This window comes from Lutra lutra, chromosome 5 (genome assembly GCF_902655055.1).
Source record: "Lutra lutra chromosome 5, mLutLut1.2, whole genome shotgun sequence".
In the NCBI taxonomy this organism is placed as follows: domain Eukaryota; kingdom Metazoa; phylum Chordata; class Mammalia; order Carnivora; family Mustelidae; genus Lutra; species Lutra lutra.
In genome coordinates, this window is record NC_062282.1 from 25,983,083 (window position 1) to 26,008,798 (window position 25,716).

At 45.9% G+C, this 25,716-nt stretch overlaps 1 protein-coding gene across 2 annotated transcripts in view; it reads right to left on the bottom strand.

Annotated features, from left to right (window-relative positions):
* Window positions 1–4,504: 4,504 nt before the first annotated feature.
* Window positions 4,505–25,716, bottom strand: part of MTMR12 (myotubularin related protein 12) — a 75,062-nt gene continuing 53,850 nt past the window's right edge. Inside the window, exons 9-17 of one of the 2 annotated variants that reach the window (XR_007127442.1) lie at window positions 24,248–24,354; window positions 23,137–23,261; window positions 21,441–21,519; window positions 19,907–19,977; window positions 17,519–17,691; window positions 14,555–14,722; window positions 13,448–13,609; window positions 7,846–9,545; window positions 4,505–4,523 (exon numbers count right to left, since the gene is read on the bottom strand). Coding sequence is in view for 1 of the 2 variants with exons in the window: in XM_047729981.1 (XP_047585937.1) it covers window positions 8,976–9,545; window positions 13,448–13,609; window positions 14,555–14,722; window positions 17,519–17,691; window positions 19,907–19,977; window positions 21,441–21,519; window positions 23,137–23,261; window positions 24,248–24,354 (1,455 nt within the window). In the remaining variant the exon portion in view is untranslated. Of the gene's footprint in view, window positions 4,524–6,612; window positions 9,546–13,447; window positions 13,610–14,554; window positions 14,723–17,518; window positions 17,692–19,906; window positions 19,978–21,440; window positions 21,520–23,136; window positions 23,262–24,247; window positions 24,355–25,716 lie in introns of those variants that run through there. The other variant, XM_047729981.1, reaches the window with a different exon arrangement.

The window sequence follows — 25,716 nt, forward strand, 5'->3', positions numbered from 1 at the left end:
ATAAAAGATCAGAGACCAAATAGTCTAAATGTATCTCCTCCTGCATCAGCTTCTTTAACATGTACTGACTGGGTCAAAATGAAACAGTGGGGTGACAATGCCTAGACACACCACTTCTGTATCCTATAGGAACCCTCTAATCAAAATAGCATTAACTACCAGCAGCCAGAATGAAAAGAGAGGGTTCGTAAAGAAACTCACATGGATATCCACATGGAATAGAATGAAGTTGGACCTTTACCTCACGCCATATACAAAAATTAACTCAAATGAATGAAAGTTCTGGGGCGCCTGGGTGGCTCAGTAGGTTAAGCCACTGCCTTCGGCTCAGGTCATGATCTCAGGGTCCTGGGATCGAGTCCCGCATCGGGCTCTCTGATCAGCAGGGAGCCTGCTTCCCTCTCTCTCTCTCTCTCTCTCTCTCTCTCTCTGCCTGCCTCTCTGTCTACTTGTGATCTCTCTCTGTCAAATAAATAAATAAAATTTTTAAAAAATGAATGAAAGTTCTAAATTATAAGAACTAACATTGTATAAGTATAGTAAGAAAACATAGGGGTAAATCACTGTAACCTTGGATTTGGCAATGGATTCTTATATGTGATACTCGGAGAACGAGCAACAAAGAATAAAAAACAAATCAGGGTCACCAGGATGGCTCAGTCAATTGAGTATCTGACTCTTGATTTTGGCTCAGGTCTTGACCTCACAGTCGTGAATTCAAGCCCCATGTTGGGCTCCACACTGGGTGTGGAGCCTACTTAAAAAAATAAATAAATAAACTGGACTTCATCAAAATTAAACTTTTGTGCTGCAAGGACAATCAAAAAGGTGAAAAAACAAGCCACAGAGTGGGAAAAAGTATTTGCAAATCATATATCTGATAAGGAACTCGTATCTAGAATATATAGAGAATCCTTGACTCAAAAAGACCATACAATTAAAAAACGAACAAAAGACCCAAACAGACATTTCTCCGACCACAAGAAAGACAGACAAATTGCCAAAAAGCCCACGAAAAGATGTTCAACACCATCAGGGAAATGCAAATGAAAAATAAAATGAATGCCACCTCATCCCTACTAGGATGGCTAAAGTGAAAAGTCAGGTAATAACCAGTGCTAGCAAGATGTGGAGAAACTGGGACCCTCATACACTGCTAATGGGAATATAACATGGTGCCGTCACTTTGGAACAGTCTGGTGGTTCCTCAAGAAGTTAAACAAAGAGCTCCTATTTGACCCAGACATTCCATTCTGAGATTCATACTCAAGAGAAAGAACACATGTCTACACAGAAACTTGCATATGAATGTTTGTGACGGCATTATTCATACTAGCTAAAAGGTGGAAATGACCCAGTTGTGCAGACCGATGAATGGATAAGCCAAATGTGATATATCCATACGAGGTTATTATTATTAAGCCAACAAAGGAGAGAAATTTTGATACAGGCTACAGTGTGGATAAGCCTTGAAAACATTATGCTAAGTGGAAAAAATCCATCACAGAAGACCACTTATGTGATTCCATTTATATGAAATGTCCAGAATAAGCAAATATAAAGAGACAGATTTATTAGCGGTTGCCTAAGGCGTGGGGAGCAGGGGGGTTGAGGAGTGAGAGCTAATGGGTCTGGATTTCTCTTTGAAGTAATGAAAATGTTCTATAATTGATTGTGGTGATCGCTGTGTGACTGTGAATATATTAAAAACTACTGAATTGTACACCTTAAAGGGGTGAATTGTAAAGTATGTGAATTAGAGCTCAATAAAGTTGTTACCAAAAAAAGAAAGAAACTTGCAATTGTAAGGCAGATTCGTATCATGCAGCGTGTTGTCTTTGCAAGTCACAAATATCCTCAACCACCTGGTCTAAGTAGAGGGGTCCCCCAAAATGTGGGCCCTTGGGATACAGCCACAGAACTGTATCTGTGAACTGAGCCACCATCATGTCAGGCCGGAATTCATGTGCCTAAGTTGCCTTTTGTCTTGACAACTTGGCTCCTCTCTGCCTGAGTCAGTCCAGGATAAGTTCTCCTTGTGCCTCCAACACACTGAGCCCTTATTCCCTGTGCTATGTTATTGCGAGGAAAAGCAACAAGTTTTGAATACGCTCACACAGAACTATACTTCAAACTGGTTATGCAAAGGCAGGAAATGGCATGTGTTACATTACATTTTTCTCACCACCTACTACAAACAGAAGCTGTTTAATTTCTTGGCTTTTAACTCTTTTTTTTTTTTTTTTTAATCACAAAACATTTCTTTCTTGAGTTCTTGTTGTTCTTTCCCCTTGCTCTGTAGCTTGGAGGGTTTGGGCGCGGTGGCGCTTGCTTGGGAACGTTACTGCACTTCGAAGGGCCGGTAGGGATTCTTGGAGGCGGATGATGAATACAGAGGTACTCTGTGAACTGAAACACTGTGTGATTTTTAAAATAATTTGATTCGATTCAATAAAAATTTTGACTTTACAGTAAGGATTGAATCACATAATCACCGAGTTAGTTCTGCTGTTTCCTGTGAGGCCAGGGAGACAGTGCAGGTCAGATCTTCAAGAACTGTGGGAACTCGGGTCCTGTAACCAGAAGCTCTGAGGCAGGATGAAACTCGGCTTCCTGGCAGAAATAGGAAGGGCTTTTAGAAGTGTCCACAGGTTTGAGAATATAGAAATGGTGCTCCTTCATAAAGAAGGGAGGCACAGGCAGTCCCACACTTGCAATTTGGGGGAGAAATCAGGGACTTTTTATGGTGGGGATGCTCTCTGAGTGGCTATTATGTAAGAATGCACCGAACTCTACCACCTGATCTAGAGAAATTTCCACAAGACAATGTTGAGGGAGAAGAATTATGTTATAACCAATATCCCCGCCCTCCATTCCTATGGTCTCTCAGAGGGTACTTGGCAGGGTCGAGTGCTGGTTGCCATAGTGACGTGTTCATTCAGGTACTCTGTGTTCTGTCGCTTTCTTGTCCTACTTCCCCACTCCCTCTGTGCTGCCCAGGATCACTCAATTTTTTGTCTCAGAGTTGATCATGGGGGAATGCAAACTAAGGTCCAGGCTAGGAGCCCCTGGGTGGCAGCCATGATGGACCAAAGGCCAGAAGCAGGTTTCCCATACACTAAGACTCCTGTACTACTGAAAAGAATGAGGGAGGAGTCCCCTCGATTTAACTATGGTTGGTTATCTGGGAAGTCTAACTACAGAGTTGCATTTTCAGTCTGGTAGAACGTCAGGAGTTGACCCATCAGTCTGGTTATACAGAGCAACTGTGATGCTCCCCAGGTACTGAGAGCCAAATACCATCTCTCACCTAAACCTTCAAACACACACACTATTGCTCTTTCTGGTTTAAGTTGTTGCAACCCAGAGTTCTCAGGGATGCAGCCATGAAAACTGTCCAAGCCAAAAAAATCACATGGTTGCTCCAGGAAGATTCATTGGCATCAAGAGAAGGGACTGCAAGTGGGGGAGGTAATTTGTAATAATGATCCAGGCAACAGAGAATGACCCAGAGGGACAATGGAAATGGAAAAGGGGGACTCAAGGCAGGGGAACATGAAAATTCCAAATCCTTCCCCAAGTTCCATTATATCCTTGTGGCCAGGTAATTTGGTAAAAATAGGGTTTGTCTTCTCCCATAAAGGACCAATATACTTCCATATGTGTGTGTGTGTGTGTGTGTGTGTGTGTGTGTATACACACATACACATATATATGGAATATATATGGAATTCCATATATATATTGTTTATAATCACTTCTTGAACGATTTAAAAAATTTCCCAACATTTACTATGTTTCAAATACAGCAAAGTTTAAGGAATTCTGTGACTACCCATAGCCTCACGTACCTAGCTTTAGCTCATCTCACTGGTATTTTGCTCTACTTTATCACACACCAACCATGTCCATCCCTCTACTCATCCATTAACCCATCTTATTGCTTTTGCCATTCAAAGTCAGCAGCAGACAACAGTACACGTCTCTCTAAATAATTTGGTGGCAGTATCATTTTTTTTTTGTGGCAGTATCATTAGAGTTCAAGATTTGCTTAGTTTTTTCTTGCAATGAAAATTCAAACATGATTAAACACATCTTAACTACCTTTTTGCTGAGTTTTGGCATGCCCCTGCATATTCCCAACTCTTACCAAGTTCCCGAAGGCTGCAACCACATAGATAGAACTAGACGGTATGATGCTAAGTGAAGTAAGTCCAAGAAAGACAAATACTACAGGATTTCACTTATACGTGGAATCAAAAACAAATGAAGGAACAAGAAAACAGACTCTTATTAAATACGGAGAACTGGAGGTTGCCAGAAGGGAGGTGGGTGGGGGATAGGCAAAATTAAGGGGATTAAGCAGTACAAACTTCCAGTTGTAAGAGAAATCACTGAGATGAAAAGTACAACATAGGAAATAGTCAATAATATTAAAATGACGTTGTACGGTAACAGTGACGACACCAACCTTAGGGAGCATCCAGCAATTCACAGAACTGTAAAACCAGTATGTTGTACACCTGAAACGAATACAGCATTGTAGGTCAGTCACCTTTCAAGGAAAAAAAAAAAGATCTAGAATGCAACCTTCATTTCTGAGAGGCCCCCTTCCCAGCCTGTCCTGGCCTCATACCTGCCCGCCAGGGGACAGGCTGTGTTCAGCTCTCCTTGGAGAGACTGTGGTAGCGTTCCAAGCCCGGTCCTCGGGGGCAGTCTGAGGGAGAAAATGTACTCTGTCTGCATTCCTACCCAACCCAAGACTGGCACACACTGCACCCTTTCAGGGCCGGGGATAGGCACCACATTCACCGGCCCCAGAGCTCCGTGAAATGATCATTTGAAAAGTCCTCCATTCTGGATTTTGGGCTTGTGGGGGGGGGGGGAGTGCGTGGGTGGGAGTGGAAAGTAAGCCACATGACCTTTTATAAAAAATACTTAGATCTAAAAAAAAAAAAAAAAAAAAAGCTAACTGTTTTACAAAAACTGGACTAGCTAGCCAAACTGGAAAGTTTTCTTAAGGGAAGGCCAAAAAAGCTTACTGTGTGTCTTTCCATCTGATCATACACTTCATATCCCTTAATTGCTCGAGGCAGACAATGTAATATAAGGATTAAAAAGAACGAACCTGGGCCTGAACCACAAAATCGGCTGAGATGTCTGTGTTTTTAAGACACAAAAGCACCACTCCAACAAATGATTTTCCTCTGCAATTGGTAAATGGTATTTAAAATGGTATTTCTCCACGGCTAGCCTGCTTACCAACATACACAGCCCTCCTTACACTGGAATCCACACCACAAACAGGATTTCCCCCACCTACTTCCATCCTAATATTCTTAAGGGCAGTATGTGGTGTTGGGACGCTGTTGGAAGGGCACGTGTGGAAGGCCATGGTCACTGCAGACCGTCCCTGCGATGGTGTGGGAGGAAGGGTCCTGTCCGGCCCCACTGTCCTGCCCCGAGGCTGGCTTCAGAAACGCTCTAGAGCCCCAGGTGGGGCATATTGGCACAGCACACACGGCTGAGACTTTCCTTCCGTGGAGCCAACTCTGGCCACAACACAGGAGGGGCTCGGAAAAGAAGCTACTACAGTGCAGCTCCCTCTGCCCCCCAGTTCCCTTCCAGCACAGGAGCCAGGAGCCGGTTCTCAGCAGGAGCCCCTGCCCAATCCTGTTTCACACCAGATGAAGTATGTCCCATTAGTTACGTGCCCCCCACGCAAGTCCTCCCACTGGCCTCAAATGGAAACCAAGGAACAAGCAAAATCAGGAGAGAGACACGGCCAAGTCCACCTGAAGTCCAAGAGCCGGGAAAGAAATGTGGAAAACAGGACTGAAATCTGCTCATCTATAGGGTCCTAACTACTACTCGGGAACTTAATAGTGAAGACCCATAAAAAGAATGTGGTACCAACGGGTTCCAGTGATGTTTCAGAGCTGGCTTGGTCACAAGGAGCTAGGCCCAGCTAGACATAATAGGAGGTGAGCAGAGGAGGGGGAACATTTTCTCTTGTCCATTAAAGGAGGAGGGATGCAGACAGGAGAGGTCAAGGAAATGGAACTCTCCCCACAAACACAAGTGAAAGGTCTCAATCTAGTACGTGTTAAACTGAACAAATTAGAAAAAATTCTATCATCACACATCGTCTCTTTCTGCCAGCTCATTCCTCCTCTCTGGAAGGAAAAACAAAGCCTTTTCTCTCTCCCAGTTTAGCTGACCTTAAGATCTCTTCCAGCAATAAAACAGACTTCTCATATTATACGCCCTCAAAAGCAAAGAGGCAGCAGTATTTTATTTCACATATTTAAAAAGCTCTTTTCCTTTATTTGCCCTATTTTATTCTTCTTCATAGTATTTCATCCCCACCTGAAATTTTATTTTTTTATAGTAAACTCTGCAGCCGACATGGAGCTCAAACTCCTGACCCCAAGATCAAGAATCACGTGCTCTACTGACCGAACCAGCCAGGTGCCCCTAAAATTTAAAATATTTATTTGATTTTGGTTTCCCATCACCAACCAACCAACCAACCAACTCAACCCAACACACACACACACACTGAATGAATGAAATTGTCCCATGCTGTATCAACCACATCTAATGCAGTACTGCTTGTAAATTGTGCTTTAATTTCTGCAATCAGATATGATGCAGTGAGATACAAGTATAAACTTTCATTGTACGCTGGGAAAATAGAAAGCACATTTATACAGATAATAGCCCAACAGCTTATTCCCTTTAAAAAAAAAAAAAGTTTTGAATGTTTTTAAAGCTAATTTATCTTCAGTGTAAAAACTTGGAGGTATAAACAAACTCAAGATATTATATACAGTAAATCAATGTACATTTCCAAACTTGCACAGTGCAGCATTTTAAACAAAGTAAATGGTCTCATTTCATCTTGTACTGTTAAGCATGATCCGTATCTCAATCTTGAATAAAAATGTCACAATATATAAACCGACTGAGAATTCTGTACACAAATACAAGTTTATAGAAATCTGATTTCAAATATAAATACATAAATTGTCATGACCTCACATGTTACAATAGCTTATTCTTCTATTGTAATTATTTTTAAAAATCATAGAAAAATATTTCAATGCACATTCAACTGCTATGACAAGGGCCATGACCTTGTGCCTTTCAACCATACTTTGTGGAGTGTAAAGCATCACACCGGGCATTTTTGGAATGAAAATTACTAAGATTCTAAGATTGAAGAGGCTACTGTATAAATATTCACGTTATAATATGGTAACAAAAATAGTTAGCTCCATAGTGTATCTGGGAGGCAGTGGGGCAGAGAAGTGGAGGTTAGTGCTAGTTTAAGAAGGCCCACAGAATGTATGTTAAGGTAGCTAATGAACTAGTGTATTTTTAAAATCCCTATTGCAAGCCTAACACTGAACTCACTAGGGAGACTCTTAAGGCAACCAAGACCGGACATGCGTTTGGCCCCCAATGCATGAATCCTGCCCTCTCAGCCTCTGTCATTCTAACAGACCAACCTGGCTCATGTGTCAACGTGGAATGGGGAGAACGGCAAAGCAATTTCTTATACGTACAAAAAGACTATTCAGTGCAAACTGAGAAACTTCTTTGTCAACAGTTTCAAAATTTCTTATTGCCCTCAAGCAACTGAACTTTTTCTAAACATGTAACATTCAAATTGCGAGATCCATACCGGAGAGGAAATGTATATAAAAGGCAAACATTCAATTTGCAACATTCTAACATTAGTTTTCCCTCCTTCCTGTTGTGGGATTTAACAGGGTTCCACTGAGAAAGAAAAAACTGGTCCTTAAGAATGTACTTTTCTGCATTTAAAAATATATATACCATTTAGACAGCAGATCCAAGGTGACCAGGCATAATCAAGTTTCTTCTATGGCTTTGAAATCGTTGAGGTACTGTAGGAGAACCATCACTTCTGCTATTCAGGCTTCACGGCCTCCCCATGGAAGCCACGTGAAGAAGGGATCCTGCTCACATCTGCGCGGTTTTAGAGACCTCGGGGAGACCATGAGAAGGCTGCGGCAGAGGATCGTGGTCACAAATGGTCCCAAGCCTCGGCACACAGCTAGAAAAAGGCAAAACACTTTCAAACACTGAAGAGGCTCCAGAAGAATGGGAGCTCCTTTGGGCAAACCAAAGGGATCCCCTCAGTTTAACCAACAGATTTAGCAGCAAGATCCTGGGACTCCGTGCACCACGGCGGAGGGGGTGGACGGCAGCGAGGGGGTCAGAGTGGACAGAGAGAAACCTGGAGCTGTCAGCACACAGGAAGGGCAGTGAGGCTGGTCGGTTGCCACCAGCCCCACACAAAGTGACACAGCCCATGCAGGAGGGGGGATGGCTGGAAATGTCAGTATGGGTGACATGGGTGGAATTTCCCCAGCTTTTATCAGGCGAGAGGATATAGAAAGGAAAAATGCTATGGTTTAAACGAATGCCATACATCTTAATGCCTCTATGGGAATCTTTCAATCTGCCATACAAACATCGGATAAAGCTGAACTTGCTCTGAACTAAGATGGGTAGAGAGACACACACTGTTCCCAAGGACTAGATAAATTATCCTGGCACAGGAAGGATCTGAAGTGAGTATTGAGTCCAAGAATGTCTGACCAAAGCCCTTTCTAGTAGTAGACCCGCCACTGCAGGTTCTATATAATACTTACGCATCAGACAATGGCCACGGTTCTATTATGGGTCAAGTAGTAATTGCTTTCAATTAATAATACTACAGATACAGTTTTAATTGCATAGTCTTTCAGGAGCATGAAAAAAAACACGAGAACCAGCTCTTTTCCTGAAGGTCCAGGATTCCTGCTGCAGAGCCCTGGACTAGAGCCTCCCCGCCCCCCGCAGCAGTAAGCTTCAGCGTGATCCACTAATCCGACAGCAATCGTCTTTGCCTCCTGTCCCAGCCCTCACCGCTCCTCCTTCATAATCACTGAGCAGACGGGTCACACATCCCCCAGATCCACAAACTCATCTTCTCGTTTGGCCAGATCGTCTTCGTCACCCAAAGCTTTCCAGCCACTAGTGGGCAAGACTGGCTTCGAGGAGTGTCGCTGCAGCAGAGCGAAAGGAAACAAGGAGGACAAGCGGGCAGAGCTCCTCAGCAACGGGGGTGTCTCCGCCGGGAGGGCCTCCTGGCTGTGATGTCTCTCGTCAATTTTCTCTTGTAAGTGCTCTACTTCCTCCATCATTTCCAAGAGTTTGCTCATGGTGGCCACTCTGCCACCACCCAGGATCTGGGCTTCTGGAATCCAGCGCAAGTAGCGCTGGGCCCAGACTTTGATTTCTGGCCCCTCGATGTGAGGCAGCAACAGACCGTGGTAGTCCGTGGGCTTGCTGTGCCAGCTTTCATAGAACTCTCGAAAGTTGTCCTGAAGCTCATCAGAAGAATTAATTAATTTGCTAATCCTCTTGCCCAGGAGGTTTTTAATTAAATGATCTGTTTCTTCCCTGAAAAATCCTCTTTTGGGAGATGATTTAGATTGGGTGAGTGGTAAAGAAAGTTGTCGTTGATGCTTTGAGAGAAAACACAAATAAAAATCTCTGGTTAGCCTGAGAGCAGTTATAATCATTCTTCTCAAAAAAAGGAAAAAAAAAAAAAAAGTGGGGATGGCGGGGGACATAATCCTGCTTTAACAAGAGTCTTGAGAAATCAGAACTGCCACGTGAGTGAAAAATCATCAAAAAGCAGTAGCACACGGGACGCCTGGGTGGCTCAGTTGGTTGGACGACTGCCTTCGGCTCAGGTCATGATCCCGGGGTCCCGGGATCGAGTCCCACATCGGGCTCCCAGCTCCATGGGGAGTCTGCTTCTCCCTCTGACCTTCTCCTCGCTCATGCTCTCTCTCAAATAAATAAATAAAATCTTAAAAAAAAAAAATTTTTTTTTTTTAAAAAAGCAGTAGCACGGTGGGGGAGGGGGCTCTTGTTTACTCCACGATGCAAACATTAGATGCACATCGCGTTTATAAACAAATGGGTGAAAGGGGCGCCTGGGTGGCTCAGTGGGTTAAAGCCTCTGCCTTGGACTCAGGTCATGATCCCAGGGTCCTGGGATGAACCCCCACATCAGGCTCTCTGCTCAGCAGAGAGCCTGCTTCCCTTCCACTCTCTCTGCCTGCCTCTCTGCCTGTCAAACAAATAAATGAAAATTAAAAACAAAACAAACCCCCCCCCCAAAAAAACTGGGTAAAACCAGGCACCTATGGAGCTGTGCAGAGAGGTGAGTTGTGACAGAAAGAGAAGCGTTCTACTCCCTCCTCTCCAGGCACAGGCACAATAAGTACTTTTGAAGAACAAGCTTAACTCAAGACAGGCTGCCCATTAGGGGAGTCTGAGTGTGAGGCTGATTCATTTTCTGAAGAGAGCAAAATGTTTCTTCTTTGAGAACACTTTGAGCCCCTGTGAGGACACGGTGCTGACCATCCGAAGATCCCCTCGCTTCAATGAACCACATCTGCGGTTATCAGGCACCCAGTGGGAGCTCAGGCCTATGTCATAAGGATTCTTATAGACAAAGAGACAAATGGGAGCAGGAGTGTGAGGAAACGGCTACACCGGCCAGATGGTTTTGCCTGACAAGCTGTGAGAGTAGAAAATAATAGAGCATTTATGTTATTTTCCTCTCCAGTGATTCTACCTGCAGCCAAAACAAGGTATTCTAAGATGAGGAGCACCAGGACCAGGCCGTGAAAATGGGTAAAGAGGTAGAAGGTTACAAGGACCCCTGGAGCCCAAGAGAGAGGTCAGCAATGTGCGAAGACGCTGTTTCTGCCCAGCTCTTTTGCTCCTGAGGTGTCTGAAGTAAGAAGTCAACAGTTTTATGGGCAGGCTAGCCCTATCACTCTCTAATATACTCCTGCCAGTGGTTCTCCCTTGTGTGTGGGGGGAAAGCATCCTTTATTATGGAATACAGAGTAACAACTCTTCGACCTCTTCTGAGGAGTGTCGCTGCAGCGACAGGAGAAGGGCGAAAATAGTCCCCAGGTCATGGAGGCCGAGCACAGCAGACCCCCAGATTCTGGGTCCTCGATGCCCACAGATCCCTCCTGGGGCCCAGAGCGGAGAGTAGAGGAGTCTGTGAGGCACTTCCTGGTCGCTGCCACAGGGCTCCCATGATGGCCCAGGTCTCCAAGAAGATAAATGCAGAAGCTACAAGCTGCAAGGCCTCTTAAGGCCTAAGGCTCTGAAACTCAGTATCACTTCTGCCACTTTCTGTTGGCCAAACTAGTCGAAGGCCTACTTGGATTCAAGAGGAGAGAAAATAAACTTTACCTCTTAAAAGGAAGAGTGGCAAAGTCACCCTGCATAAAGGCATATGGGATGGATGGCACTGGGACTAATTCCAGAAAGTCTACCATAGTAGATATGAAGAAAAGTTAGAGAGGTGTGTGCAGCACTCATCTCCTCACAACTAGGCAACAAACAAACAAACAAACAATAAAAAAAGAAGAAAAGCAAAACCAGCCACAATGTCACAACTAAGAGCTGACCAGGATTTCTGACTTCCCAGCCAGGGACAGGCATGAGGAAGGCAAGGAGTCAGCAGCCCAGCCTCTCTCCTCCCTAGGGGTCAAGGTGACTCGGTCTGGGCTGGGGAACCGCGGCACGCAGGTGGAAGTGAACAGCCGCTGAGCGTTTACCACTTGCTGGGTTCTGTGCTCGGTGCTTTCCAGGCATCGACTGGGCCAATTCTCCAAGTCACTGTTCCTGCCCCATTTTACAAACAAGGAAACCAAGGCACAGAGGTTAATACACAAAGACCCCAGCTATAAAGTGCTAAAGGGAGTTTTACACACAGTCCGACTCCAGAGACTGGGCTCTTAACAGAACTCCACTTGCCTTGGAAGCCCCTATTCTCAAGCCCTATGTGAAGGATGGGTTCAAGAGGGCAGGGTGGGCGCGGCATGAGGGGTCAAGGCTGAGGTTGAGATGGCAATGCCTGAGCGGGGGCCCCTGGATGGTAATGTGAGAGCAGTGCTTCCTAGCTGGCAAGCCACAGCCTCTCAGTCTCTATAGAACTTTTCCAAGGCCATCTGCCCACTCAACAAGGGGCCCGAAGCCTGACACATGATGTTCTCACAAAAGGCTTCAAAGTTCCCTGTTGCTCTAGCCCCAACTCCGCTTTAGCTGATACAATCTGAGATTCTCCAACTCTTTGGCTCAAGCCTCCTGCTCCAGTCAGCTCCTAGAGCCTCAGCCACCTGCTCCTAATTGTAAGAAGAAGGGACACTGAGAACGACTGGATCAGAATACAGAAATGAAATCCAGTCTTGCAAGGGGGAGCCTCATTTTCCTCCCATGTGAAATAAGGGATTAGGCCTTGTCTCCTCCGTCCCTTGCCCCTCCGGCCCAGGGCGGTTCTGAGATCTCCAACAGATGAGAAGTGTGCATGCAGCCACCAGGGGGCACTGCACACTGAGGAAAAGCTGACCTCCGGCCAAGCTGCGTAGCTCAGGGCTGTTCTGGTCTGGCAGGCAGGAAAGAGACTAAATGGGGAGGAGACACATCTACCCTGGTCCTGAGGACCCTTGAGAGAGTAAAGCAAGAGCTCTAAGTTGTTCAGAAGCTGGCATCTTCTGCAAATGAGGGTTTTGGATCACCAGGCCCCCAAGCCTCTTTAGAACAGAGCACCTCCCACATCAGGACTGGCCAGGCTCCCTGGATGGCAGGTGGGATCAGAAGTAGGGTCCTGGAGAAGGCAGAGACATGCACTGACCTGGGATTCACCACCACTGCTTTCCCCTTTGTGGGGTCTGGTGGGGGGAAATTCCAGGCCCGAGACAGAGCTGGGAGATGGCATGGAAATCACTTATCATCTAGGAACTTGGGAGTTTTAATAACTAGTACCATTAGTAACGAATATCTGAAGGGATATCCAAATAATCTGACATTTTTGGTTTCTAGCATGGGTCAGCAAAGGACAGCCTGTGGCCAAATCAGGCCCGGGGCCGATTTCTATAAACACTGGAGCACAGCCATGCCCATCTGCGTACGTGCCGACTGTGGCTGCATCCGTGCTCCGTCAGTATATCGGGGTGGTGGGGTGGGTGATGGGGGAGCCGTGCAGCCCTTAATAGAAGAAAGAAAGGTCTTGCTATTTTAAGACATGAACCAGTACAGAGAAAACCCCCAATTAATGCTCCTTTTACCCTGCCAACCACACTCAGGTAGGGGGTACACAGGATCCCATGCGGCATAGCTGTCTTGGCAGTCACATCTCCGAGGACATTTAGCAAATGTCTCACTGGGGCAAAGGCTGATGCGCTGAAAACAAATGATTCTCATGGGCCCTGACATGTGCCCGCCACAAAGCTTGACTCTGCAGGCTGCTTACAGAATCCATACATAACTTTCCTCCTTACATACACGGGGATCTCTGGGCAGACGAAGGGGGTCAGACACGTGGTCATCTTACTTTCAAACGCGTTCCTTTCCGCTGGCCTTTGTCCACTTTTGGCTTTTCCACATAAAGAGGGTTTTTGAGCAACATCTGGGCCTTGGGTTCAAACTGTACAGACCAGTCCCACACGGTGAGCAGATTCAAAGGCTTGCTTTGTGTCTCCTGGCTTTCCCTACCCTGCCAAAACAAGCACAGGTCACGGCAGCTTCCAGGGAGGCGGAGGAGAGCGAGCGCACACTGCGGACAGACTGGCACCGGGAAGGGCGCTCCTGCCCTGCCGAGATGGAACTCTCATGGGGTCCTCCTTTCTAAAGGCCTCGGCTGTCAGTGGTTGTTCGCGTAAGGCTTTGGGTGGGAAGGGAGAGAGGGAAGAAGGTCACCTTGTTTTCTAGTGGGCCACGTGCCAGGCACTGATGGGCACCTTCACGACAACCTTGTGAGGCCACTATTTCTCACATTTTATACTTAAAGAAATTGAGGCTCAGAAAACTGAGGTGAACTGCCTGAGCTCTTGAAGCTGGTGAGCAGTGGGCTGTGATCCGGGGCTGTGTGACTGGAAGCCCAGGTTCTGTACCCCCACTTCACTGAGGAATTTGCTAAAACCACTCCCGAAGGGCCAGCTTGGGCAAACCCAGAGGCCAGCAGAAAGCTACCCAGAGGCACTCAGCCTGGTGAGAAAGTAAAACTCCCAGGAGCGAGGCCTCGAGAGAGACTAAAGGAGTTTAAGATGGAAACTAAAAGCCAGGCTTCCCTGCTCTGCCTCGTCTCCGTTTCTTCAGAGTAACTCCAGGCATCAGGTAAACGGAAGAGAAGGCTGATCGTCTTTACAAAGGACAACTTTTAATTTTGCTTAATTCCTCAGCTCCAATATTTGCTCTCCAGCTCCAATATGTACTGTGTGGCCTTGGGCCAGTTACCCATCCTCTCGGTGCCTCAGCACCTCAGGGTAAGAATGCGGACCCCACAGGGTGCTGTGAGAATGATCAGTACTCGGAAAGCACTCAAAACAGGGCCCCGGATATACTTAGTGTGAAACAAGTATTTTTTTTACATCAGAACTATTGCAACCTACTCGTGAGCCCGGGCTTCTTTAACACACAGGTTCCTAAGAGGGACTCTTACCATATTCGTTTCTTTTTGATGAGGCGAATTGAAGAAGAAGGTGCTAAAAATAGGTATGTACAGACTATCTGACAGAACAGTCAGGTACGTCTCCGTGAAATCGAAGGCTGGGGGATGCTGGTGCACCAGCTGCCAGACGCAATCCAAGAAAAGCTGGAACACGGGAACCTATGGGAAAACAAGATACATATTACTGAGCACGCACTAGAAGTCCAAGGCCATCTGTCCCGAGTTCAGAGGCGGCCGTCTCAACAGCTGTGGAATAACCACTTCTGAGCACCATATTCTCTGGGAACCAACAGCAGACGCCATCCCGTTCCGAGCAATGAACGTGCTCCACTGAAGCGGCATGCCTGTAGGTTAGTATCGGTTTTTGGCAGTACCGATCTGTGTAAAAGACGTCTCAAAGATGAAATACGTAAAATCTCATTACTGATCAAGCACTGACAGTCAATGAATTACAACAGATTCTGAGGCTAGGGAACACTCTGAACCCCAATTAAGTGAAACTGTTATCTCCCCCCAAAAGAGTTCCACTCTTCTCACTTGTAGATTACCAAAAAACTGTACTCAAATATTTTGAATTTTGTCCATATTCCTTTTTTCATCCCCAAGATGATGATGCAGAAGAGAAAGAGGACACGAAAGAAGGTAGAAGCAGCACAGGTGAGTTTCTAAGCTTTTTCCACAAATGTACAGATTTTTTTTAACTGGCAGCCTCCTTCATTAGCTACCCAGAGGAAAGCCCGTTAATGGCAGAGAGAGTTTTCTAGGGCGCTTTGTCATTCACAAAGTGTTTACCCTTTTCAGTCCCAGTGACCCTGCCAGGTGAAGATAAGCCACGTCATGGCCTCTCCCTGACAGAGGCTGCCTGCACCTCACATAGGTCAGAGGGAGACAGGAGTCGGGAATCCAGCTCTTGAACCAAATGCAGGGCTGCATCCATCATATCACAACGCAGACCACCCCATTTTCCTTTAAAACTCTAATACGGTGTCAACTAAACTCAAGTATAAAAATATAAATTTAAGAAACTGGGGCACTTGGGTGGCACAGTCAGTTAAGCAACTGACTCTAAGTTTTGGCTCCTGTCCTGATCTCAGGGCGATGGGATCAAGCTCCATGTCGGGCTCCCAGCTTGGTGTGGCGTCTTCCTGGGATGCTCACTCCCCTTTCCCTCTACCCCCACCCCTCAAAGAAATAAACCTTTAACGAAAAGAATAAAAAATTCTTTTAAATAAAAATAAATTTAGGACCGCCTGGGTGGCTCAGTGGGTTAAAGCCTCTGCCTTCGGCTCAGGTCATGATCCCAGGGTCCTGGGATCGAGCCCCACGTCGGGCTCTCTGCTCAGTGGGGAGCCTGCTTCCCTGTCTCTCTCTGCCTGCCTCTCTGCCTACTGGTGATCTCTGTCAAATAAATAAATAAAATCTTTAAAAAAAATAAATTTAAAAACTTTAAGAAATGAAATAATAGTGGTCACATATTAGAAGAAAAAAGAAAAACCAACAACTCCAACATGCTGATGTTGAGATGCTTAAAAATGTTTATATCGCAACTTTATTTTTCTTAAAGATTTTATTTATTTGACAGAGAGAGAACACAAGGAGGTGAAGCAGGCAGAGAGAGGGGGAAGCAGGCTCCCTCCTAAGCAGGGAGCTCAATGTGGGGCTCCATCCCAGGACCCCAGAATCATGACCTGAGCCGAAGGCAGATGCTTAACCAACTGAGCCACCCAGGCGCCCTGATACGGCAACTTTATTTCTCACCTCATCTTCCACTCAATGTATCATTTAAATAGAATGGAAAATATCTGAACCTTATTGTAGAGTCAGGAAAATGGGTTCAGAAAGTTTGGTTGACTTCTCCGAAGTCTGGGCGGAAGCAGACCAGACTGGATCTGCTCTTGGGACTTATTCCTGCCGGACACAGAGTGCTCACTTTCTCAAGACATCCAAAACATACTCTTCCCCACAAAGTGTCAGCTCTCTCTGTCCATCATGTTATTTGTGTCCCATTAACCTTGGCAAAGTCCTCAGAAAGGCAAAGTCCATTCTAAGACTGAAAATGGTGATTTCCAGTCAGCTTGATGGGACACAGATGAGCAGAGACAAGGCCTGAAAGAAACCCCAAGGCCTAGCTAGAGAAACTGGGGTCTGTCAGGAACGCACCGAGGCCTGGAGGGCAGGAGCCACGGCTCTCCGACGGCATGCTGCGCCAGGCTGCTCCCCACCAGACTCATTTACTATCCAGGGTAAGAACAGCCATGAGTCATGCTCCTGGAGTACGGGAACTTTGCAGGGGATTTAACTAAAGAAAGTTCACCTGTTTTCATTTTACCTTCCACAATCGTTAATAACGCAGCCAAAGGAGCTTGCACAGCTGCAGCTGAGACAAGTGCACCACACTCTGGGGGCTAAACCACAATGCTAACTCTCCTACACTTGAATTCGGGGTCGCGGTGTGGAGCAATTCACATGGCCAGAAACAGAAGGGGCTGTGTTCACAACAGACATACACCGCTGTTAAGGTCCTGGTAACAGACGGCATTAACATAACCTCATCCTTCATTCTGAAAAGATTTATGTGTTATTATGCATTTTCTGTAAGAAACCTGTATACTGGCCATCCTTTTTTTTTTTTTTTTTGCAAAGATTAACCTAACAGAAATTGTAGCAGTCTCTTTGAATTAATTTTTAAGTTTTATGAATCAGTATTATTCCCATCATGAAATAAATATCCACCCTTGGTGTACACAGTTTAGAAGAGAAGGCTCCGCACACACCAACATCCCTTTCCTCAGGGAAGAGTTTTGGTCCTGTTGAAAGCACGCAGGGTTATGACACGGTGAAGTGAACACAGCGTTCCTAACAAGCCCATCCGCATGCACTCTGCAACAGTCACCCTCCACCTGAAGACAGGTACGAAGTCAAGAGACCAGGCACTTCTGCGATGAGGACACTCACCTCCTCTTTGTCACTCTGACGGAGGTGGTTGCAGCGATCCAGGAAACAGTGCCCGCCCATGATCCACTCCTTCTGGACGAGGCTCTGGAAACCAGCCCTGGTTCGGCAGTGGGGGTCCATCATCACTTGTACCAGGGAGGAGAGGAGGCAGCAGAGGTCGGAGGCGTTCTCCTCTGGGAGGGGCCCCAGCGCCGGTACAAAGAGGCAGGAGAGTGTGAAGTTATGAAAAGCCGCCCAGAGCCCGTGCACTCGCACACTTAATGACGGGGTTCCCCAAAGCAGAGTCGCCCTGCTCACGGACAGTCAGGCCCTACTTCTCTGAGGGCAAGGGCCAACGGAAACAAGGTAGGGTTTTCAGACTGAGAGACAAACTGCTTCTGGCCAGTCTCGTACAGGCTCCCACATACTCTGGCCCTAAGCGTGGATCAGCTTACTGGAGGAATAAGGCGTAGCGCGCCGAGCCCACTGTCAGCACATGGGTGTCCTGGTGTGCCGCACAGCAAGGGCACAACCACACACCTGACATCGGCCTCCTCGGCTTCACAGACCAACTTCACACCTTTTTGGCTACCATGTCAAAGCTAAAGGCCTCCGTGGACCCACTGCTCCCAGGCTTGGGTGCTTCTCAGACTCACCTCAGAGCTCCTTTCCTGCACTCCCTCCGCTTTGGAGGAAGCTGAGATCTCTGGACTCCCTTATTCCCAGCTCCACAGCTCTTTCCCTTTCTGTCTGAGAGCACAGAGGGGCCTGCTTCCCTCCGCCTAGCCTGGAGGAGACTCCCCTCGGCCAACTCCCAGGCGCCCACCCCCGAGCGCACCGTACAAAGCCCGTATGATGCAAATTCGGTTCACACACTTATTTAGCATTCAGGACTCACAGCAAGTAAAAGCATACATTACCGTGCATACACTGGCCTTAGAGTTTTCAGATCCTAAAAGGTAGGGTCTACATCCCCTGTGGTTTCCCCTTTACAAAAAGTGCAACTCCAGCAGCTACTTAAAAATGCCCTGAGGATGGTGGCACACGCAGCGGTACAGAGAAACCTGAGAGTGAATTCTAAGTAGGCAGGTGTTTCCACCGGGAAACTTTTCACTCTGACCCTGGAACCGGGAGGCCTACACATGCGCTCCCGCTTCTCTTCCGGGAGACAGGTCTCCACTACGGGAGCACACGGATGGCCAAGAAACAGCTCTGTCTACGGGGTGCTATCAGCTTCTAAAACAAGTTTCATTTTTAAGGGGATACTCCTTCTTGCATCTGAAGGGTATTCACAGCACATGAGTGGGTAACAACAGGAAGAGGGGCTAGAAAAGGAGAGTTCAGAGGAGACAGCTCAGTCGTCCACCTGAGAGCGAGTGACTTCTCATACCTCAGCCAAAGATGCAGATTTTGTTTTACGCGACTCTGGCTAGTGCCATCTGGCCCTGGGTACATCCCCCCTCAGACCCTAATCCATCCCTCCTCCTTTGTACCAGTCAGTCAGTACTCTGTTCTGTCATTGGTGGTTAGGTCTTTTTCAATAACATGTTCAGGTCAACTCTCTCATTAGGCAGTAAACTTCTAGAAGGCAGAAGTCTACAGCTCTGCACATGGTAGGTGCTCAATAAATGTATTCAATTTGAAGTCACTGAGCCAATATCAGGTGGTACAGAAGCCCTAGGCAGACACATTTTCTAGCCTGCCACGGAGGTGAGATTTCTGCAGTAACGAACGCATCAGAGCAATGGTAAAAGCTTCAGGGCATGAAAGCAGGAGATGACCTACTGAACTGCAAGTGCAGATCTATACGGAGTTTAAAATATTCTGAACAGCAAACATAATATTTTAGCTCAGATTTAACCAATTTCAGCAACAACCTTTAAAAAAAAAGTGGTTTACACCTGTTTTTACACATTCTGAATGTTTATGTCTTGTTGGCAAGTAGAGCAAGTTAAGCCCACTGAGGAAAAGGAAATCATGACCCACAAAGTTTCTACGGCAACTGCACAACATTGTCAAACACAAAGGCATAAAAATAACAATTAAACCATCCACGGGTTTCTTTATATAAAAGGAATTATCAAAAGGTTTTAACTTTAACCAAGCTGAGTTAATATAAAACAAAATCCAAAGCACTGGAAATGTGAGCTTTGGTCAAGATACCAAACAATTCCTTCTTGGGCTGCAAATAGGTCTGCCAAGTTCTAAACGAAGGATTTATTTTTAAAATTGTGACACTGACCTCAAATGCAGAGGAGACCAAGGTCAGGGTAGAACAGAATGGGAGGGATTTATACACTAGCTCATTCCTCTTATAAAACAATTCTAGTTCCATAAAGCTGTGTATACAGAAACTGAATCTCAAGTGAAAGAAAATGAAAACCACTCTTTATACTTTAAATATATTACCTAAAAGAAGAACGTTCATGTTTTGTGCTTCTAGACATTCTGTAATCTCTATTGCTTTTTTCAGGCAACGTCTAAATTGGAAAGAGACAAGAAAAGGGGTGTTAGTTCCTGAGGCTGGTATCAAAACGATGAGAAGTTTAGACACAGAAAACTGAAGATTAAGGGAGACAATCTCATTTGTTTTTCCACTTGAAATCCTCCAGAAAAGAAGCAAATTACCATTTATACTACTCAGATACTGCAAGACATTCATTTGCCAATTAGAAACTGAAAAATTTCAGAAGGGAATCCCAGAACTGATGTTGAAACGTAGCTAGGTGATTTCTAAACTACAAACTCTTCTTGAGAACTCATGCCCAAGAGTCCCAGGAAGACCTGCCAATGCCCACATCAGAAACTGTGCCGCACGCCTGCATCACTGAATTCAAGGTCACTTGCCAAACGTGTCAATGTGGCTGACAAGACCCAATATGCCCAGAAATCCCTTTTGTCTGTCTCTGCACACACTATTGCTTTTACAGCTTTGACTGTTCTCTACCTCTAACAAGGGTTCTCTGCCTGCAGGGGCGCCTTCCTTGGCCGACTCTTCATTGTTCTCTGCACTCCCCACGTAATGAAGGGTTCTTTTCTGTATGACATTCATCACTGTTTGCAATTATACATGCAAATTATGGGACATGTGGCAGGCTCTTCAAGATGTATTTGGTAATAAGTGTTTGGAGGCTGAGGCTCCATGCCACAAACCTCCCTGACAGAACTGAGAGAGATGCTGTGCCAGGTCAAGGGAAGAATTCTTCTCTTTCTTCAAAAGAATCCTAGGGCTGGAGCTCATACCCCCAATCATCATCTCTGTTCTGTGCCTCCTTGTGTCTCCTCTTAACTTAATGGCAACAGAGAGGAACTATTCAAACTATGAAGTAGGGAAGAGAATGTAATTCTGTCTCTGGGGCTCTCAACCTAATTCTAAAACCTAAAATGACTAATTGAGATTAATCATAAAGTTATGAAAAAAAAAACTAAGCTACCTGGGTGGCTTAGTTGGTTAAGTGTCTGCCTTTAGCTCAGGTTATGATCCCAGGGTCCTGCAATCACACCCTGCAATCATTTTTAAATAAGTAATATACATATGAGACACAAATTCAAAACGTGTATATATACACACGAGACACATTTTCAGTAAACAAGCAGCATCTCTCCCCTTCGTAATCCCGGTTCCTGCTTGGTTCTGGCTAGGAGGCCAGCCCTGCTGCCTCAGTTAGGATCTTGGGTGGCCACGTCCACTTTCTGGCAGCCTTTCAATGCCTAGTCTAGAGCCTACAGAGATCTCTTTTGGAGCAGGTAGCATGTCTGTAAATTCAGATCAGACCTGCACAGAATACATAACATGTAAAATCCAGCTAAGCCCTGAGTAGAACATGTGATCTAAGAACAGTTAACTATGAAATAGAAAACAGTTAAATTATCTGTCAATTTGCTTTACTACTTTGAATTAGAGAACTATAAAATTCATGAGCAAAACAATGGCTTGAAGTACCTGGTTATGTCAAGCCAGCTGCTGCTTTCCAACAGAGAAAACCATTTTATATCGGTGTCCCAAAATTCGGTACTATTATCTGGAAAAAAAAAAAATAAAAAGAGTAAGAAGTCAGTTTACTGTTCTCTTCCACATCTACCACCCAAAATCCGTGCTACGCAAGCACGCTGTTCCCACAGTCAGCCCTGGACTGGACTGCAGACCCCAAGCACGTACCAAGCACAGCAAGGGACACTTCCACACTTCGGATGAAATGGTGTTTGGACTTTAAGCCCCTGGGAGGGGGTGGCAGTCAAAAATGGGTATTTTCGATTTTTATTGCTCAAATAAAAAGTGCCCCACATATGTATATAAAGTCACAGTCCTCCTTTTAACTCAATGAAGAGAGTAACATGTTTTAGGCAGAAATGGTCAGGACGCAGGCTATACTGTTCCTAGTAGTGGAAAATGCAACAGGATACGTCCTGATGCTGGGCAGCCCAAACTGGGAGACTTGGTTTCTGTTGGCATCCTAAATACACAAACACATTTTCCTTGCTCACGCTACACCATCCTCCACGCCCCCTTGATATAGAAAGAATGCATTTCATGGACGTCTAAGACTTGTCAAGTTGCAAACTCAGATCAGTGACAATGTGGACACCTCTGCAAGTCCTGGAAGATGAGAATGGAAGTGTAGAATCACAGTCCTGCAATGACTAGTGCAGTGAAGACAACATATTCAGGGATCATTTTTATTATTTGTTACTAGAGAAATTTCTACACACTGAATGTGCAGAGTACCCAAAATTTAAGATCTGCAAAAAAATCAAAAAATGAAAAACAACAAACTAGTACAATATATCACTCTCAGCCAGGTCCCTGCTTTTTATTAATCTATTTTGTAACATACAACACAGTGTGTTCTCCTTAGCGGTGGGCACTACTGTGTCCCTGGGTGTCCTATTCATCTTTATCTCAAATGCCTCTATAGTCAGTGCATTTAATGGAAATTCCATAAATGTTGGCTGAAGAAATGAATCCTTAATCAGTTGGAATTTGCTAAGCTAAAAAGTCCAAGTTGGGAAAAATTACGTGTGAGCGTGACCAATCTCAGAAGGTAACACAGACTCACTGAGGAACGAGGGCCATGGATAACTGAGCTGGTGAAACTGGGTGCAGGTCCTAAATTGCTCCTAACAGGCAGCCTGCGCAGGCTGGGACGTGCACACTTCATTTCCTACTTTGTCCATTTCTGCTTGATTAGAAGGGAAAGAAGGTATTTCCACTTGGGACAGGGAGGTCCATTCTATAAACCACCAACGAACACAAACAGACCATTCGTTTAACAAATCACCGCAAGAGAGCCGGCAAGTACTGGCACTGCACGGACCCATGACTTTTAAAGGAAGGAGTCCCAGTGTTCACCTCTGGGCAACTAGGGTGCTGGCGACCAAGAGAAGAGGAGGGGTGGGCCTGTGTTCACAGCCACGAGAAGGGGTAGTGGGGTAAAAGCCTGGAGAAAAATGGGCGGCGGACATGGCAATGACACGGCCCCTTGGCCACTAACCCACCCCTCCACTCTACCACATCAAGCCTCACGGCCACGAGCCTCTGGTGCAAACAGAGCCCAGGGAAAAGGCACCAACTTTCACCTGATCCACATGGCATGGCTTTCCCCATGTGACAGGAAGTTTTTACTCAGCATACTTCTCACCTATCAGAAAGAGCTGTTTAAATTTAGAGTATGCAGTCTGGATGTCCTGCAGGGACAGGAAGTTGCTCGACAGGTCTTCGGTTTTAACAGTTTCATAGGGTGGCCTGTGGATGGTCCTGTAAATTCTAGGTATCAAAAAGTAACATGAGATTAGAAGGGCAGATGTGAATTAGAAATGGCTTCTTTGTCCTGAGCATGTGCTATGTGCCCAGGTCCGTGTGTGTAGGTATCTTCCCGTTTAATCCCTGCCAACAAAATAACCACACAGGACTGCCGTCCCCGGCCGGCGGAGCAGGGGGAAATGGAAGCACATGGAGCACCTCCCGGTTTAAGATTATGAAGATTAGAAACTGACAGAGCCATGACTTGAAACCATGGCAATGTAATTTTAAAGTTGTCTTATTTTCTCTTTTTAATTCATCCACTTTGGGCTTTGTTTTGTTTTTTTTCCACATTTTGGAAAACTTTCAAACATGTATTAAAGGACAGTGACATAGGCCATGGCTTGGATTTGACCGCTGTCAACACCACAGCCATCAATCCACTTCCCCCAAATATTTTGGTACGCATCTCTAAAAACAATGTGGTTGACATTTTTAATGACTATGTTATAATGACTCCTTTCAAAGTTAATTTTTTTTAAAGTTTATTTTTTCAATAATCTCTACTCCCAGTGTGGGCCTCGAACTCACAACCCCAAGATCAAAAGGGGCATCCTCTACCAACTGAGCCAGCCACGTACCCCTCCTTTTGAAGTGATTAAAAACAACCGCTCTAGGGGTGCCTGGGTGACTCAGCCCATTAGGCGTCTGCCTTTGGTGCAGGTCAGGATCCCGAAGTCCCAGAATCGAGCCCTGCATTGGGCTCCCTGCTCAGTGGGGAGTCTGCTTCTCCTTCTCCCTCTGCTCTTCCCCCACTCATGCTTGCTCTCTCTCTCACATAAATAAAATCTTTAAAAACAAACAAAATCCCATCACTCTATGTATGTGCTATTCCCAAGTGCTAAGTTGTCAGCAGGTAAACAGGAGGGAATACTATTAAGAACTGTTCCCCGGCTTCTGGGAAAGGAAGAACTGAGCTAGCCAGTAACAAAATGCAGAACAGTACTCACCCATCCAAGAAGCTCTTCTGGTTCTGTAAAAGGCCATCATCCAGTTCTTTGGGCAGTGCTGACATTTTCAAAATGGCACATCCATTGTGGCAGGACCAGCACCATATCTGCAAGGGGGAATAAAGGTTTTTCGGACATAACACACAATCCAGCAGGAGAAAGATAAGCTTAGCCTTTAAATTCATACAGGCAAACGTTTCACGTCAGTAAGATGTGGCTGGATGTACTCAACTTTGTTAAGCCAAAGAGTAGTTACACACAGGGAAAAAACACAGAGTTAGTCTTAAAACAAACCAAACCAAACCAGTCTAGATAGTCACACTCAGCCTTGCTTATGGTCTAACGTACACCCTTGGACTTGGCTTTAGTGCTGGGAGCCTAGAAGACAGCATCGCCACTGTCATCAGCGCACAGACTGCACTACAGCGCAGCTTGCTCGGTCATCCGTCTGCTAACCCGTCTGATTCTCACAGTCATGCTCTGAGACAGGGAAGATCCTCAACCCCATCAAGCGCAGGAAACTGAGGCCTGGAGAGACCCAAGAACCTCCTCAAGCTGCACTCCCAGTTGCAGCACTCTGATGAAAGGCCGGACGGCAAGCAGCGGGCAGCTCCCGTCACCACAGAAAGTTCACGCTAGAAAGAAGGGAAGCTGGCGATTCAACACAGAAGGCCTGTAGGTGCAGGGCAGTGCACTGAGCAAAGACAACGTGAAGAAGGCTAAGATATGGGTCTACCTTCAAGGAGTTTATAGTCTCAAAAGGGAAATATATTTACAAGCATAATAAAAGGTAGAACATGGTAAACGAGAGTAGAGAATTTCAAGGAAGAAAGGGAAGGCAAGAGGAAGAAACCACATGAATGACCGTAAGTGAGAGACAGGCTCAGAGGGTCAGGCACTTTTCTGGTTACAGTGGGGGCTTTTGTCTGTTTGCTCTGATTTGCAGGAACGAAGGGAAATGAGGACTGATCTTGGGACAAAGTAATCTTCTGGGAGAGCCCGGCTTGGAGCGGAGGGCAAGGCTGGTTGGGGCCGGTGAGTACCGCTGTGGACTTTGAGCCCCATAAAGGCCTGGTTAAGGGTTGAGAATGGCTACAGGCCAGCCACCACTCTGCTGACCGAGTTCTCAGCCTTAGCTCAAAGGTAAACTGAGAGGAAGAAGATGTCTTTTATAATTCTGCTACAGAGAGATGGTACTTTTTTGCTAATCATCTGCAATGAATGGTATAAAGCATACACTGGCCATGCTAGCAGCAGACGCCAAGGCCACAAGGTTCAAGATCAGCACACGGGTCCAGGTGATACTCTGTGCTACACTTAGAAAGCCGGGAGGCAGAAATGGTTTGGGGTTTCAGGGGAAGAGGACAGAATTAGTGTTGGGTATACTAGGTGTCCAGTGCCAGAAGGCACAGTAGATGAGGGTTACAAGTTTAGGAGGGGAAGGTGGACTGGGGCTGTGGACATGGCAG